General features: G+C 47.5%; 1 protein-coding gene across 3 annotated transcripts; it reads left to right on the forward strand.

The window, feature by feature from the left end:
- Nucleotides 1–5,110: 5,110 nt before the first annotated feature.
- Nucleotides 5,111–17,656, forward strand: per1a (period circadian clock 1a). 3 transcript variants are annotated; one of them, XM_035535543.1, is made up of 20 exons: nucleotides 5,111–5,333; nucleotides 6,947–7,468; nucleotides 7,590–7,837; nucleotides 8,088–8,209; nucleotides 8,292–8,493; nucleotides 8,820–9,011; nucleotides 9,363–9,441; nucleotides 9,527–9,633; nucleotides 9,828–9,981; nucleotides 10,398–10,641; nucleotides 11,246–11,339; nucleotides 11,452–11,611; nucleotides 11,751–11,869; nucleotides 12,043–12,219; nucleotides 12,885–13,196; nucleotides 13,618–14,537; nucleotides 14,910–15,075; nucleotides 15,404–15,587; nucleotides 15,897–16,047; nucleotides 16,433–17,656. In XM_035535543.1, the coding sequence occupies exons 2-20, from the start codon at nucleotides 7,146–7,148 to the stop codon at nucleotides 16,721–16,723; spliced, it is 4,245 nt and encodes a 1,414-aa protein (XP_035391436.1). In that variant the 5' UTR covers nucleotides 5,111–5,333; nucleotides 6,947–7,145; the 3' UTR covers nucleotides 16,724–17,656. The 3 variants fall into 3 exon arrangements, with proteins under 3 accessions (XP_035391436.1, XP_026871113.2, XP_035391437.1); XM_027015312.2 differs by lacking the exon at nucleotides 5,111–5,333 and adding an exon at nucleotides 6,321–6,439; XM_035535544.1 differs by lacking the exon at nucleotides 5,111–5,333 and adding an exon at nucleotides 6,461–6,620.
- The last annotated feature ends 223 nt before the right edge of the window (nucleotides 17,657–17,879 follow it).

The following is a 17,879-nucleotide window of genomic DNA, read 5'->3' on the forward strand; positions in this document are numbered from 1 at the left end:
GATGGCTCTTTTGACCTAGTAAATGGTGTGACAGGTTTAGACTGATGTAGCACCAAATGTTAACTTTCTTTCTCACACAATTTCAGTCTCGCACACAACAACAAGGAGAAATGACTTAAAAGTGCAAACAACCTGAAGCATTGCCAGCCAAACGTTTAGACCAGCAAGTACCACGCAAGTCCTTATTGCTGTCCTGAACTGGTGGTTAAGGTTTATTCTTGTTTTATTATGTAGAGATGCTGCCTTGTTTTTTATGTACAAATTTGTATTCTGAGTGTTTTTGTGTGAAGCAGAAGAAAAGGGACCAGACCATTCAGCACTTGGTCGTGTGTGTGTGTGTGTGTGTGTGTGTGTGTGTGTGTGTGTGTGTGTGTGTGTGTGAGTGTGTGTATAAGTGTGTGTGTGTGTGTGTGTGTATATATGTGTGTGTGTGTGTGTGTGTGTGTGTGTGTGTGAGAGTGTGTGTGTGTGTGTGTGTGTGTGTGTGTGTGTGTGTGTGTGTATATATGTGTGTGTGTGTGTGTGTGTGTGTGTGTGTATATATGTGTGTGTGGGTGTGTGGGTGTATATATGTGTGTGTGTGTGTGTGTGTGTATATATGTGTGTGTGTGTGTGTGTGTGTGTGTGTGTGTGTGTGTGTGGTTTTAGCTTTGTAGTGTATACACTGCCAAGCGCCTGGGGGGACGTTTGTTTTGTCACTATTTTCTTACTGTTCTTATTGGCCTGCTGTTATACATACAACCCCCCAACCACCTCTTCAATGCAGATCCCCCTCCAGGCACATATGTGCATGCTGTCAGCATGAAATGAGCCGGTGATGATGTCCGATGCACACGTGATCTCACAGCCCCGCGAACACACACACTGTCTGTACATACCTTCGCTCACTGAGCGACATACCCTGTTTTTACATATTAGCCCTGTTGTGCATACCCCCCCCCCTCCCCGGTTCCAGCCCCCCACCACCAGCTGTGTGTACAGTGAGCTCAGGCTTGTGCAGACTGGCTGGAGTAATGTGTGTGGATTATCCCTGCTTCATCCCGCCAGATTAGACCGCTCAGGCAAAGACAGGCTGTTCCCATAATGACACGTTTACAGGAACTAATGAATAGATGGTGGATAAGATGATTGACAATGACAGAAGGCGGGGCCTCGGGTCTCCAGGGCGGGACTCTAGAGGATCAATGGGTGTGACTTCAGATTGCAATTAGGGTTACCTGTTTTAGTGATTTTGAATGGTGGTAAATCTCAAACAGGTTAGTTCTCAGGTATTCTAAAGGTGTTCTCTTGAACAGTTAGCAAGGAAAGGCCTGAATAGTTTGTAAATTGCTCAGAAAGTCATCATTAAACCTCTACTGTCATCCTATAGTTTTTTTGGGTTTTTTTTTTTTTTTACTGCAGGTCACGAATTCATTGTTTTGTCATATAATGAACTTAGAACAGTCCTCCTCTCCCACGCACCACCACTTACTTAATTTCCCTCAAACAGAGCAAACCATTTACAGGAAAATGACCAAAGACTATATTGTCTTGCTTATGCTGCCAATTGCCATCAAAAACAGGTTTAGGACTGAAGCTTCTCCCCTCTGGTCAAAAACCCCGAAACAAGCCCAGTCTGCTGGTATTCTCCTTCAGTAGGAGGGAGCAGCAAAGAAGTGGTAATGTTTGCGAACCATGCAGCTGATGCAATCCGAGCATAAGGACACGGCGCAGCCTCTGGTCTCCGGTGAGGCTGATTATGTGTCCCCTAATAGCACAGCTCCTTTATTTCTGTCTCTGTGATGCTGAGTAAGAAACACAAAACAAAATTTTTCTGTATCTGTTGAAGAAAAAAAAAAAAAAGACAATCTATGTTGTTTAGTGTTGTACTGTGGGGTATATCTGAGGAACAGGGGTCCTATTTTGTCAGGTATGCCAAAAAGGTTTAAATTAGGACCAAAAAATTTAAAACACGGACAATTTACAGGCAATTTGATTTTAAAATTAGGCAGGTGCGACGATTTGTGTAGGATTTACATAAATGTAAATGGTGGATTTGATGTAAAAACACTTATTGGGGTAGGACATATAAATGATGGACAAATCATAAAAGGGTTATGTGAGGAAATCACTAACATGTGCAGCAAGGATTCAAAAAGAGGACTACTAAAACCTGATCTGTGTGTGTGTGTGTGTGTGTGTGTGTGTGTGTGTGTGTGTGTGTGCGCGTGTGTGTGCGTGTGTGTATGTTTGACAACAGACATTTTTCTTTGTCTTGGTGTTTATTTTATGGTTAATAATGTGTGGTCGATGTGGAGCAGGCTCGGATAATCGAGTTTACCAATCTGCTGAAGGTAGTGTGTCTTCTATAGTGGGGAGAAGGAACGCAGACACACATCTTCACCTGACTGACTGAATCCAAAATGATTTGTCCATCTCACATGGCACACAGTTGCTTTGCTTACCTAAATTGTTTACCTTGGTTCAAGCAGAAAGCTGTGGCCTGGCCGTTCACGTCTGCTTTGGTGAAGAAGAGGAACTTATTTATATTTTATTTAATTTTTTAAAAGGAGAGAATGGGTACATATTAGACAATGGCACCTGAAGCCTGCCTTACTAGAGGTTTGCTTGTCAGCATTTCTGAAAGCTTGTACTTAGAGCGAGGCAAAGCCAGTTCATCTATAGATGCTGTCTTTATAGAAGGGGAGTGTATCAAACAGAAGACTAGGCTCTCTTTTACAGTCAAAGACTTCAGGTATGAATAATGGTTGCGGCTAAGCAGGGACAGAACACTGGCTGCTTGTTCAAGACTGTAGAGCTTTGTGCAGGCCAGCCAGAAAGGCACTGAGCTGAGAGCCACGCTGTGGTGTTGACAGAACTGTTTGTATTTAATTTGCTTATGTGTTTAATTTGGCAAGGCGTGGAGACAGGGCTCTGGGTTTGCATTACCTCTGTTCACTCTGCCTTTTTGGAGGGACTAGGCTGGAAGAACACGGGCAATACAGTCTTCAGAGTTATATTCTGTTTATTTATGTATTTGTTCTCTTTGTTTGTTTTTTGAATATTTTAACAGGACGAAGTACAATGTTAATGGAAACCATTTGAGAACCAGACATACATGGCAACAATTGTAGAGTAAATTTGTCAATGTCTAATTATACTGATGAACATCTTGGGAAAATATAAATATAAATAAATAAATATATATATATATATATATATATATATATATATATATATATATATATATATATATATATATATATATATATATATATATATATGAAAAAATTAAAATTATGACCTGTATTTATTGTTCCGAGTTAGAAATTAAAATGTGTGTGTTTGAAAGCAATGACAACATAAATAAACATAAATGAAATATATGATTAAAAAATTCTCCGTTGTTTACTTTCAAAAACGCCTGTATTCTTCTACACAGGCAGAACGTGTCATCAGCAGAGGAATGTCTGATGTCCCCCACATCACCTTGCATGCATTTGTAGGTGTTAGACATAGAAGACAAGTAAATGGCTTTGATGATTACTGAAAATGTATCACCCTGCTTAATGGGAAGAAAGCAATCTAGCCATTTTTGTTATATAAATGTGTGTGTGTGTGTGTAAATGTGCATAACAGAAGACCTAAGGGGCAACAGCTCTAGAGACTTTAGTGTTCTCCTAACACTAACATACCTACCTGAAAACACTAACACCAACACTAATATCCAACAGAACTGGGTGTAAAACTGCAGGAACTCACTTAAATGTGTAGCCGTGGCTTTAAGGACTGAAGGTGTGCGTCACAGTCTTGTAACGTTTAGATGAGGTGGGTGAAGAAACAGCCTACACTTAAAGAAATCTGACCACTTAAAGAGATCTGATTGGTGAAGCTCATGAACTGAGAATTGCTGTTGAAACAGAGACTCTTTAAACTCGTTTAACCGCCCAGATGAAATATACAAGTAAGGTAGCCATACCATAAATTCGAAAGCTGTAGCCAACAAATGGGCTCTAAATCTGGAAGAATTTGTGTACTGCACATATAAGAGACTCAAATAGGAACAGGTTAATGTTTTTATCTTAAACAGTAGTCAAAACTTTTCCTTAAGTGCTAACTGCTGGTCACAAACATCGCTGTTAACAGAGTGGCAGACTGACATAGATTAGTGGGTAGGGTTTCACAGGGAGCACATGAGAAATGTGTGAATCTAGTTGGAATAGCGTGTTCAAGACTGTTGGCATCTCAGACTCATCGCCACTGATCCCTTTCCTCTGGCTACAGTGCATTGCATTCTGAGGCGACTCTTTTCATCCTGACTGCGCTTTAGCATGCCACATCCCGGCTGCTTTGAACAGTCAAGAGAACTCCACGTTAACACAACTGAGCTTCAATCAAATGTAGACCGTGCACATCCCCTAATCCATGTTTAGTCAGTCAGTATGTAACTGATACAGTGCAAATAAATAATGAGAACTTTGATAATCGAATTTTTTCTCACATGGGAAACATTAATTCGCCAACCGTTCAATAGCATTTGGAAATGTGACCTATTATCTGTTGTATGGTGGTATGAAAAATGGTGTGGCTCATTTCAATTATTTTTTAAATTCTGGAAAAGAAAAAGTCATAAGGGGGACGGAGGTCCTGAAATCTTTGCTTGAGCATAAAGATCTGTTTCATTTAGTGAATATGAGAATAACCTACATCATCTGCGAAATCTTCAACTGTCTCTAAACGTTCAAATGCCATGCAAGAGAAAGGTCCAGAAGACATTTTAAGCTAACATTTCACTTCCTGAACATTATTAGCCACGTAAGTATCTTACCTACAGACCCGTAAACACTAGACAGCAGCTATTACATAGTAAGGATTCATGACTACGAACCCGAGCTCACATTTGTGCATTCATCGTTGTTAAGAATCGAGTCCATCTTTCTACCGAATCTGGAGGGAAGGATGGGCGTGTCCGATAGGGAGGGGCGTGTCCGATAGGGAGGGGCGTGTCAAGCTGGCACCCACGGCGGCAGGGGCTTCCGCGTGGTGGAATACAGTATTACACATCGAGTGGATAAGGAGGCGCGCCCCCTGCCGGTTGCTGTCGGCGACGTGGGGCAGGGAACCCTAGCAAGCCGAAAAAAACGTGCTAAATGTGACATTGGTTTTCTCGACTCGCATCTACAAAGTCAGAAGCTATACTGGATTATAGCAGGGCGATTTATTAAATGGATTGCATAGCAACATGTCTGTTTTCTATAAGTTCCGATTAATATTCGCAGCTAAGCGATATGAGCTTGCCAGTCGACTCGCTTCACCATTCAGTACGACAACCAGAACGTTGATGTCTATATAAGGTAACACCTTTTGCGCGTGTTAAGCGATTTTGCACGAGTTAATCAGATTTATTTCACCTGTGGCACACATAGTAGCCTGTTCGTCTTTCTGCAGCGATAGACGAGGCTACTTATTAGTTATAGATGGTAGTTAAATACGCTATCTATGTTTATTTTTAGTCACGTATTCATTCGAAACGAATAAGTACTTTTTTACTAATATCAAACCAGCAAATAACTAATTCTTTACCCAAATCAGTAGCGCTCAATAAACAAATTGTACCTTACCGTCTTCAACTATTTTCATTACCACAAACGAAACCATATGCAACACTAGCTTACAACGCGGAAAATGTGTTGGCATCACACAGCTAAAACATTCACCACGCAGTGTACATTTCACATAGTAAACAAACACGATTATGTGACGAGCGCAGCCACGGGCTGTCATATGCCGTAACCTGTAGGGACATTTTGATTAAGGTTAAGCGCCCGGACGCTTAACCTCTGTCCTCATTTCACCCCTGGTCCTGACTTTAATTTTGGGACTTTAATTACTATTTTTACTTCAATCAATCATACGCAGAATTTATTTATTTCAGAACTTTGTCTATTTTTGCTTCCACCCAAGGATCCCTTCCAGTTAACTGTTACTAATTTGATATTTGATTATACCCTAAAATGCATAGCCCAAAGCTACATATAATTTATCATAGATATCGAACAAGCAGAGATGGATGATTGTATCATAGTAATTGTGTTTCGCGATAACGTATGGGTGTCCACCAGCCGGGTTTCTATGGAAATAAGAGATGTGGTCGAAAAAGAACATAGTGTTCTCTCACTGAACAGAGAAGCACACGAGAAACGGCGGTACAACGTGACGCCGGAGCGCCGTGCCGAAAAAAACCCATTACTTACCGTCCAATCAGAGAGCGAGGTTCGGGGATGTAGGCGTGGTCTTATCTGAGTGGGCGGTGTTATTATCATTCAGCAGCCAATGACAGTTCAGGGTGCGCCGTCCTTCCCGAATAATGTGTTCTTTTTCTGACCGACAAGAGTGTTTTCTCAAAAGTCCACACTTCAGCATACTTATACTCTTCATTAACGTGCACTCACTGGCGAAGGTAAGAAGGAAATATTTCTCGAATACGTAGCTGTACTTAGCGGTGCGATCGCTAAGAAACAGTCGAAAGTTCAGATTCAAACTTTTAGTTAGCTACACTAGTTTATTCTATGTGTCGGGTTGTTCGACTATAAGCTTTTAATATAGACGATCACTCATCGTTAATTGCCCATTTCTACGAGGTAAGCTGCATACGATCACTGCGTGACTTGGACGCCTCAGAACAAGTTGCTTTGCTAACCCTTTATTCTGTGTTCCGGACAGGCCGGTTACATATTAAACTAACCCTACAAATTAAATATCTATACTTCTTTGATAGGACTGCATACACTGGATCACTCTGTCAGTTCTGTTATTCAGTTGCCACTTCGCCGTTAATGGAGTTTCTCATGCTCAAATGTAGTCATAGGAGAGTAAGGCTTGCTACAGAGAGCCACTGTCATGACGGAGAGGTTTTGAACAAACCAAAGCACTGGATTTCAATACTGTTCTTTCTGTTTCCTTACAGGTGCGCATAGCATTTCCAAAATTAACAAAGGCTATAGAACTTGAAGAGAAGCTGCAAGTCATTGAAAACTTCACTGACTAATTGGCAAGTGTGATGAGTGTCTCCTGTGATTGGTGCTTGATCGTGGTGACACTGTGATTATTTTGAATGGTACCCAAGCCAGCAACACCCCGTCTGACGCAGTTTGACGAGCTTTATTATGTGTGATGCTAACTTGGAAATCCCTGTCAGCAACGTGGTTCAAAGAGGACGGAAAGTAGCTGTGGAGGTCCAAGCGAGAGCGCGTGGCACTGGCGCCTTCAGGTTGATTGACAGGTCTGTAGCCCATTGGGAGCAGAGCTCCTCCCCCGTGGACAAAAGCTCCAGGCTGGCGCAGCCATCCCACTCGTACGACACAGATGCCAACTCCAGCGGCAATGACTCTGCTGAGCGAGAGTGTTGCGATCACGTGGGACAGGAGACCTCCACCTGCAGCTCACACAATGGGAAAGACTCAGCCATGGAGACCACAGAGAGCAAGAGGTACGCGTGCAATCAGGAACCCCCGTCTGATGACACCTGCCCAGCTCTGCTCCTCTTCCTCTGTCTATAAATGTTTTTTTTTCCTAATGATAAATAAACTACGGCATTTGCCTTCCTCTAGCTCCCATAGTCACTCTCTGGCCAGCAGCTCGGCCGCCTACAGCCTGCTGAGCGGTGGCTCCGAGCGGGACCAGCCGTCCACCAGCGGCTGCAGCAGCGAGCGGCCCGCCCGGTCGCAGACGCAGAAGGAGCTGCTCCGGGCTCTGCGCGAGCTGAAGGTGCGCATGCCCCCCGACCAGTGGGCCAAGGACCGCTCCAGCACGTTGGCCTCGCTGCAGTACGCCCTGAAGTGCATCAAACAAGTGCGGGGTGAGTGCGTGCCACGGGACCTCTGGACCCTGCCAGGGCCGCGGGACACGACGGGAAGGAGAGTGGGAATGTTTTCTTATTGTGGTCAGAAGTCTAAGATTGCTCTAATGGTCTGGCCCAGATTTGTGCCAAGCCGTGTAGTGATAACGTCTTTTGGGAAAAGCTGAAATGAACAGAAACAGATCTGGATGTGGGCCGAGCCTCGGTGTGTAACCTTTCGGTGGGTGTGGCATGTGCTGTAATTTTGCAGCCAATCAGGAGTATTATCACCAGTGGAGCATCGAGGAGAACCAAGGCTGCTGCCTGGACCTGTCCGCGTTCACCATCGAAGAGCTGGACAACATTACCTCCGAGTATACGCTGCGGAACGCGGTATGAAACGCCTCACGGGCATTCCATTCATCAGCAGCACATCTGCTTTTCTTTGGTTCCCTCACTCTGTCTCTATTTCTAGGATACGTTCTCCGTGGCGATATCCTTCCTCTCAGGGAAGGTGGCGTACATCTCCCCTCAGGTGTCGTCTCTGCTGTGCTGTAAGCCAGAGAAGCTGCAGGGGGCACTGTTCTCTGAGCTGCTGGCTCCTCAGGACGTCAGGACCTTCTACAGCGGCACGGCCCCCTGCCGCCTGCCCCGCTGGACCCCCTGCACCCGTGCTGGTTAGTAGGGGTCATTAGCATATAGACAGGCCAACACTAGCAGCTCGCACATCGATAGTGTGGTTGATTACTCTAGTGATTAATTAATTAACTGACTGATTAAGTGCATGCACAACATTATTACAAAGCCTTATAAGTGTGTTATGAGGATTTTTTCATTCTGCTTTACAAGGCATTGCACAAGGCGGAATCATTTTTGTACGTTCCTTTTAGTGCAGAGGTCTGACTTTGTTGACACTGGTTATGGTGTCCGTAATAGAGAGAGAAAAAGAAAATGACAAAATGGAAAACTAGACAGTAACCAGATTAACGTGTCGTTGGGGCAGTCTCGACGGTGGAACGCGCCCCGGAGAAGCCCGTGTTCTGCCGCCTCAGCGGGGGACGGGGGAGTGGCGGCGAGGCGAAGTACCGCCCGTTCCGCCTCACCCCGTACCAGCTGAGCCTGCGCGACTCGGACACGTCCCAGCCTGAGCCGTGCTGCCTGCTCATCGCCGAGAGAGTACACTCCGGCTACGAAGGTGAGAACGGAACACACACAGAGCAGAGACCTCACTGTCTCTTAGGCCAACGTCTGCAAGCAAGTCACACTACTGAGAACGGGTGTTTTCAAGGGCTTGTTCAGCCATCAGATGGGGCACTTCCTGGGACTTCTAGCCCTTCCTCATTCACTTGTTTTTTACTTTTTTTTTTTTTTTTTTTTTCCACGTACCGCATGTTTTTGATTTCGCCTTTTTGCTGGTCGTGAGACATGTGAATCCTTGAGGAGCACCCAGGATGAAGACTCAGATCACATCTTATTTTTTGTGTGTGTGTGACTCATGGTTTTTGTTCTCTCGGCACCATGCTGAAAGTACTTCTGTCTTCTACAGCACCCCGTATCCCAGCCGACAAAAGGGTCTTCACTACCAGCCACACCCCGGGTTGCCTGTTCCAGGAGGTCGACGAGAGGTTGTCTTGGCCTTAGTTAATCGCATGCTCCTAGACTGAGCTCATTTTCTTCTGTACTAGCTGCTAACGTTTCGTCTCCTCTCAGGGCCGTGCCATTGCTGGGGTATCTACCTCAGGACTTGATCGGGAACCCTTTGCTCATGTACCTGCATCCAGAGGACAGGTCCCTCATGGTGGACATTCACAAGAAAAGTACGTTTCTTGGCTTGTTTTTTGTGAACCGGGCCGCCCTGAGGCAGTCAGTTTTGCCAGCGTCCCACTGCTGGAGCTGCTGCTGCTAGCTTTTCAGACCGTGGTGCCCAGGCTCGCCCCAGCAGTGCACTGCATATGCTCCCGGAGTCACTCATCTTATCGTGTGTGTGTGTTTGTGTGTGTGTGTCTTGCAGTCCTTCAGTATGCAGGTCAGCCCTTTGACCACTCACCCCTGCGCATGTGTGCACGAAGCGGTGAGTACCTGACTGTGGACACCAGCTGGTCTTCCTTCATCAACCCCTGGAGTAGGAAGGTGTCCTTCATCATGGGACGCCACAAAGTACGAACGTGAGTGACCGTCCCTCTCTCAGGATATCTTAATTATCTCAGAATGCACCACTACCCTGTTTAATTTAACTCAGAATTCAATACTACCCTAGTCCTCTCACAACTAAACACTCATCTCATTGACTAACCGTAGAATTCATCAGTAGTATGATTGGTTTATCCTCAACAGAGCAAACCACCTCTGATTAGCAGTGACTGCAGCAGCTGCCACAACTTAAAGGTCAAAAGCTGGAGGCTGGATTAATGTGTCGTTTTCCTAGAAACATTCTCACATGACTAAGACTGAACACCAGCCAGCAGGGCATGAAACCAGTGTTTCCATGCCAGTTTAGCAGTGCTGGCCTTTTCACAGGGCAGTGCTTGGCAGCATAGCCATTAGCCGTTAGCCTTTAGCCTGAGCACTGCGCTGCCTCCAGGACTCCCTTGAACGAGGACGTGTTCACGGCAGTGGCTGAGGGTGCGGTGAGGACCATGTCCCCGGAGGTGGCCCAGCTCAGTGAGCAGATCCACCGGCTCCTGGCGCCACCCGTCCATGGCTGCTGCGCCCTGGCCTACAGCAGTGTGGGCAGCATTGGCTCCCAGGAGCGCCAGGCCAGTGGCCCCGACTCCAGTGATGGAAACGCTGTCCCCGCCAGGGAACCCCCGAACACTGGCAGGGTGGTAAGGACTGCAGCATATGCTGTAACGCTGCCTTCCCACACACACACACACACACACACACACACACACACACACACACACACACTCACACTCACATACATACACATAAATAACTCACATGAAATCAAGCATTTGTATGTTTTGATAACAGATTCTCTTTTTCACATTATATACCAAAGTATATCATACACAAAGGCATGAATATGGATATTTTTAGATAGCTGATTCTTGATCCTAGCCCAGGAGAGCCCATGCTCTGCCCATTTTAGTGTTTTATTCTGTTCCGTCACACCTGATTCAAATCCTGTGGTGATTTATGAGCCCCTTGGAAGTTGAGACAGGTATCTGCAGCGTCTGGGTTGGGGTCCCTGTGAGCTGTATATATGGGGCTGACATGCAGGCCCATGCTCAGCACCTGCTCACTCCCTGTCCTGCTCCCTCTTTCATTTTTAAATTGACTTTATTAAGAAAATTCAATTCAATTCAATTCAATACAAACACTCCATCACAAAAACCTCACAAACATTATCCATCGGAGGACCCAGACTACCTTCACTCTATACATTAACAATACAATTTACATCTCTTTCAATACTTCCCTTAGACATGCGAGGATGTGCACATGGAACAGAGCAGCCATCAGCCGGTGCCCACAGCCTCCCGCAACAGGGCCCTACCCTGCAAAACCACCTGCTCAGGTAAAAACCAACAGGAACACGCAAGCCATTTGCTGGCTGATGTGCTTGGGTTATTTCCCAGTCACGAGCTCGGAGCCATTGTTATAGTTCTGATAAGATCTTTACCGTTTAGGAGATATGATGAAGCCTGCTGGTGCAGAGAGCACTTCCAGAGAGAGCCAGCAGGTGGCAGCCCTTGGCCCCAAATCACAGGTTTCCACAGAGCTACCAGGAAAAGGGCTTCCTGTCCCCTACTCGTACCAGCAGATCAACTGCCTGGACAGCATAATCCGGTGTGTGTGCGCGCGCGTGTGTGTGCGTGTGTGTGCGTGCGTGTGTGTGTGTGTGTGTGTGTCCGTGGAAGCTGCTCGGCTGGCAGATGTAAGGTTCCCCCAGCCTTGACGGCACGTTCTGGGCTTGTTTATGTCTCAGGTACCTGGAGAGCTGCAACGTTCCCAACACGGTGAAGAGGAAGTGTGGCTCCTCCTCCTACACCACCTCCTCCACCTCTGATGAGGCCAAACACAGAAAATCAGCTGGAGCAGGTGAAGGTAATTTGGCACACTACTGATCACACACACACACACCCTCTGATGCATTGAATCAGTATAAAAAACATGCAAGTCATACACACCTGTATACAGTCTCTCTCACACACTCACTGATGGTGATTAGTATGTGCAGACGTCAGCACGTAGATCTCACCCTCTGCTCTGCTCGCCAGACATAGTGAACACCCTGGAGGTGGCAGAGGTGTCGAAGGTCATCCCCATGGAGTCCACTCACTCTCTGACTCCCCTGGCTCTGCATTGCAAGGCAGAGAGTGTGGTGTCCGTCACGTCCCAGTGTAGTTTCAGCAGTACCATTGTCCATGTCGGGGACAAAAAGCCCCCAGAGCCGGGTAAGCCCAGACTGTGCATCCGCAAGCCCCATCTGCCCTGCTGCGTGTGTTCCTGCACCGCTGTGGGACGGCTCCGATCTGTGGGCTAGCAAAGCTTAGCATCTCGGCAAGCTGTGGGTAATCCTTGTACGTCAGGTATCATTTTAATGCACTGGATTAGCGTTAAACTCATAAATCTTTTTGCAAGGGCTGAGCAGTGGCCCAAAGATCGTGAGTATTTGTATGGATCATAAAAAATAGTTTGGATCAAACCAGAAACACTAGAGAAATAATAATCAGGGCGATGGAATGAGTGAAACTGAAACGCTAAAAACATGGCAGTAAATATTGCAGGGGTTTTGGGGGTGAATACGAATGAAGCCTTTTTTCATCACTACTTGTAAAAACTGCTCTGTGTTCGTGGGCTAAATGAGATTCACAGTTGGTGCAGGGAGTCTGGCTATAGGAGCCTTTTACTTTCAGGCATTCAATGAGTTCAACTCTACTTGGCTTATGTGTCGAGTAACCTCGGAAACCTGACTTGCGCGTTGAGTAACCTCCATTAACCGCAATGTTTTGGAGAGTCTGCTCACAGACTCGTGGTTTGTTTGTAGCCGGACAGGGGCGCACAACGCAGTACAGGGATGCACACTGAAACTGCTTCTGCTCCTTGTTTCTTAACCCAGACATTCTGATGACGGAGGAGTCCTTGAGCCCCCCTGCGCCTCCTGCTGCTGCTCCCCAAAACTGCACCACATCGATGCCTGCGCGGGTGGCCCCACAGCCGGCCAGCTGTCCCGGCGCGTCACCTACGGAGACGGAGGGTAGGAGAGGCGGGGGCGGGGTTCCCCGGTTGGGCCTCACCAAGGAGGTGCTGACCAATCACACTGAGCGGGAGGAGCAGACCTTCCTCAGTCGGTTCTCAGACCTGAGCCGGCTGTGTGTGACCCAGCCCAGCACACCTCCTCGCAGGCACACAGCCGTGCCCAGGGTCAAAGGTATTACCCATTACCCACGTTCCTCTGGGCCTTACTGCCAAGCACGGATGAGGTCCAGTGACGGACTGAATTATGATGTCAGTGGTAGGGGAACACACACTAGACACACACAGGTTCAAGGTCTTTGGGAAGGTTCTAGACACGCATGGCTTGAAAGTATTTTTGGAGGTCCTTGACACACACACACTGATGGTTCTACACACACACACACATTCAAGGTCTTTTTGACCGTTCTAGACACTCACGCACAGGATGAAGGTCTTGTTGAATGCACTTCAAAGCTGGGCGCTGTGCTGTTGCAAAAGACACGATAACATTGTCGTCTTTGGAGTCTTTAAAAGGCATCCCATTTTGTAATGTCCTACTTTTTATGTTATGTTCTCACTTACTCTTTTGTTTTCTGCTATTTTATGTTATTTAGGTATTCGGAGCACCCATGACAACCCAGTAGGTGGTGGTAGTGGGCGGCGGCGGGGCAGAAGAGGTAAAAGAATCAAGCACCAGTCCGAGGGCCCCTTCCCCAACACCCAGTCGCTGCCCACACCGGGGGCAGAGGGGCCCGGCGCCTCAAACTCCACCTTCCCCTGGGCCAGTCCCACCATCTCTCAGGCTCACGGACCACCCATCCCAACTCCTTACCCTCCAGGATGTCTACCCTTCTACCCCCTTTTCCCTCCTTTCCCTGCCCCCCCGGTGGACGCCGACCCCAGGATGGAGACGGGCAGCCTGGGCTCCCCGACAGGCCCCAGGTTCCCCACGCAGGCCTCCCCAATCCTGCCTGCCACGGCCGCTCGCCCGGTGCTGGCGTTCATCCTGCCCGGCTGCGTGCTTCCGCAGCTCACTGCGTACGTGCAGCCGCACGGGCAGGACAGAGCCGAGCCCGCCCGACTCAGCCGGCTGCCGGCCCACTTCGGCCCCGCGGTGGGTCAGGCGGCCCCAGACGCCCTCCCGTTCCACCCCGGCACGGGGCAGTTCTGCCCGCTAGCCTCCCAGCTCAGTCCTGCTCCTGCTCAGCTAGCCATGCCGCTGCAGTTCTGCAACCCCAGCGTTATGACCCAAAACGGAGCTCCCGAAGCCCCAAACCCTGCTACAGCCATCTCTGCCCCGCCCCCTCGTGGCCCCTCCCACTCCAGCTCTCCTCCATCCACCAGTCAGCTGGTGGAACATGAGGGGGCGGGGTCTCCTCTTTTCAACTCCCGATGTTCCTCACCTCTGAACCTGCTACAGCTCGAGGAGTTCCCAAGTAACCGCAATGATGTCACACAGCTGACCCCGCCCCCAGGGGGATGTCTCACACAAGGGGTACAGACTTCTGTGACTTGCAGCAGCTCCAAGGATAATGTGAGTGAGAGTTTTGATATTGTACATGGCCTAGAGACTTAAATTCTTAAATACTCTTTGAAAATAAAAGATATATAACAATATAACATCATTCTGATAGAACAGGTTTTGAAATGCCTTCATTGCCACAGAATGCCTAGGAATGTAGTTATAGAATTTATAAAATATTAGAAAGTTATACAGCTTTGGCCTTCCCCCAGTTTGTCTGACTAAAAGCTATTTTAACTGTTTATCTTAACATTTGCCTCCCAATGTTCTGTTTTACCCACTGCTGTTTTCGTGAGCAACATTGTGCACGGACGTTGAAATTCTTCGCCAATGTTGTTCCTATCATCTTCCTCTGTTCCTCTTCGGTCCCATCTCGCATCCCAGACCGATGTCAACGAGTCCAACCAGGACGCCATGTCCACCTCGAGCGACCTGTTGGATCTGCTGCTTCATGAGGACTCACGCTCCGGCGCAAGTTCAGCTGCCTCCGGCGTGGACTCCTCGGGCTCCAACGGCTGCAGCGTGGCGGGAAGCCACGGGCCAAGCTATGGTGTGTTAGCTGGGAAAAGCCTGGGTTCTAAACATTCTCCACCTAACGCCAGCGAAGACAGTCGCCGGGCTGTTGCGTTCGTACATGCTTGTGTCTGTGCGTCTAGAATGTAATTCTGGACCAGTCCTTTTTCTAGAACATTCTAAAATCAACCGCCAACATGATGTTTGTTGGAGAATGTTAGGTCACTATGTTTAGACAGACTTACACCCAGCACTCCAGCATTTACCAGTCTCTGTCCAGTCAAAGACATTATTTGTGAGCTGTTTAACTGGACAGGAATACCAATATTTACCGATATTTACCTTACGATCTGTTACAAATCCAGGAAGTAGTAACACCAGCAAGTACTTTGGGAGTGTGGAGTCATCGGAGAATGACCAAGGACACAAAGTGGCCTCGGGCGACTCAGGAGAGGAGCACTTCATGAAGAACGTCCTCCAGGACCCCGTCTGGCTCATCATGGCCAACACGGACGAGAAAGTGATGATGACATACCAACTGCCGAGCAGGTGATGCCTCACGCTGGGGCCAAGGATAAGAGTCCATATGGGAAATGTTTCTGTTTGTGTAAGAGCTCTACGTTGGGAGACCAGGGGTGAAACGGGGTGGTTGTCTCAGTGAGCAATGTGGGGGCTTTTGGGTGGTTTTGTCTTCCTTTATAATAGTTAATGTTTGTTCATATGTGTTTCTATTTGCTGTGTGTGTACGTGCTGTTGTGTGCGGGTGTATATGTGTACGTGTGCGTGCAACTGCGTGTGAACGTGTGCATGGGTGTGTTTGTGTGTGGTTGTTTGTGTGTGTGTGTGTGTGTGACGCAGGGACAGAGACGCAGTCCTGCGGGAGGACAGGGAGGCTCTGAGGCGCACGCGCCTCCAGCAGCCGCACTTCACGGACGAGCAGTGCCGAGAGTTGAGTGAAGTCCACCCCTGGTTACAGAACGGCTTCCTCCCCTCTGCCGTCAGCATCTCGGTCAGTAGGCACCCCTCCCCTCCACCAGGGGGCACGAGCCTCACCTCCAGCCCACTAGCTCGGCTGACGCCATCGTACGCTTCATTGTGACACCAGCACACGCTCTACTGTGATACTACCACACGCTGCAGTGTGACAGCTGGCATTATCACATTACACTGTGACACCATAGCAGCTCGTACTGTCGCACGTTATATTGTGGCACTGTCACTCTTCACGCTGACACAACAACAGCCAACACCATCACACATTATATTATAACAGTTGACGCCATCACACGTTTCACTGACACCATCTGAAGTGTCATTTAAGAGCTTGTTTTTTTTTTTTTAAAGAAATCCCCTCAAATGAGACTCTCACTGTCCGACTTCCGTATGTCCCCCAGTCCTGCAGAGGGTGCGGCTCCCCTACAGAGGCTGCGCCACCCCCACCCCCACCCCCACCCCCACCCTTTGACCTCGAGCTCGCTGAGATGGATCTCTCCGGAGATCTACGGGAGCAGGGCGGCCCCCTGACGGGACCAGTGGCCAGCGCCGTCGTCCCGGACGGCGAGCGGTATGCGGAGACGAAGCGGAGGCAAGGTGAGGACAGCAAAGCTGGATCCAGCCGTCCGCACAAAGCATCCTGGGATGCCGAGACCACTTCCTCGGGGGAGCTGCGCTGTAGAGAGTCGTGACGGGCTCGGGGACGCAGCCTGTGCTGCACGCACAACACTGCTGTTTCGCTTGCTTGAACTGCAGTAAATGAAATAATTGCACTGCATTCTCTAGGAAGACAGAAAAATAGCAAAAAAAAAATGGCTTACTTTGAGGAAGGAATGTTTATGTTAAGTTTTCTTTTCAAAAGTCACTTTCTTTTTTTGTGCAATTTGCATGTTTGGTCATGTGTTTTATTATAATAATTGCAAGTACCAAAGACCTGGTTTACTGTTCAAAATAAGCATATCTTAGTTGAAATGAAATTATGCAAGAACGTATGAACTGTGTGTGCCTGATCTAGGTAAAGTCCGGTCAAACACAAGTGGATTTGCTGAAGAGCTTGCCAATGTGTACATACGGGACAGTCCTGTTTGACAGGGCGCTTCCATAAAGATCAGAACACTGCTTGATCGCTGAGACATGCTGACCAAAGCCCGCATTAGTGCGTTCATTCTGCTCCAGTTTTTGCACATTGTATTATTTTTGTATCTCTCTTACATTATTGTGATATTTGTGTACTTGTTTTTTGACAAAAGAAGACAAACCAAACTAAAAACCTCCAATTTGTGAGGAGCTGACCTGCCCGTTCCTATGGTAACGCAGCTATCTTATTGGAGACGCGTTTGAACTTGTCTCTACGTACAGGGAAAACCAAACAGAACCCAGCGTGCCTGAGATTCAGAGCGGCTTCCAAAGAGTTTATTTCCTTCTCAGGGTGTGTTTGCTGGGGACCTTGTCAAGCTTGCCTCACTAAGCATTCGGTTTACTTTACAGGCGTAATATTTAGGAGTTTTTTGCACCACATCTCTTCCATTTGCCAGTGGCATGCATGCAAATCAGTGTTTCAATAAAGCTGCACTGCAAAGGATTTCTCATTGATTTTTCAGTAATAAAAGACTTATGAAAGGAAACTTTCGTGTCTTGTTTTTGTGGTTTTATTGCTGCTGACGGAGTTAGTTCCACTGTTATTCAGACGTGCACCATGACAGCCGTGATGACAGCATCATCAGAATGGTGCTCTCTTGCTCCCTCCTGCTTTAATGAATAAAACATAGACATATCCAAACCGTACTATTTTTGAAGTACTTTGCTATGAAATAGATGTTCGTGCTTTTGACTGGTTTTTTTTTTTTT

This window comes from Electrophorus electricus, chromosome 17 (genome assembly GCF_013358815.1).
Source record: "Electrophorus electricus isolate fEleEle1 chromosome 17, fEleEle1.pri, whole genome shotgun sequence".
Lineage (NCBI taxonomy): Eukaryota > Metazoa > Chordata > Actinopteri > Gymnotiformes > Gymnotidae > Electrophorus > Electrophorus electricus.

Coding starts and splice junctions, on each gene's coding strand:
- per1a (XM_035535543.1), top strand. CDS start 7,146: ATGTGTGATGCTAACTTGGAAATCCCTGTCAGCAACGTGGTTCAAAGA. Junction 7,469..7,589: donor GAGACCACAGAGAGCAAGAG/GTACGCGTGCAA, acceptor GCCTTCCTCTAG/CTCCCATAGTCACTCTCTGG. Junction 15,588..15,896: donor ACATACCAACTGCCGAGCAG/GTGATGCCTCAC, acceptor TGTGTGACGCAG/GGACAGAGACGCAGTCCTGC.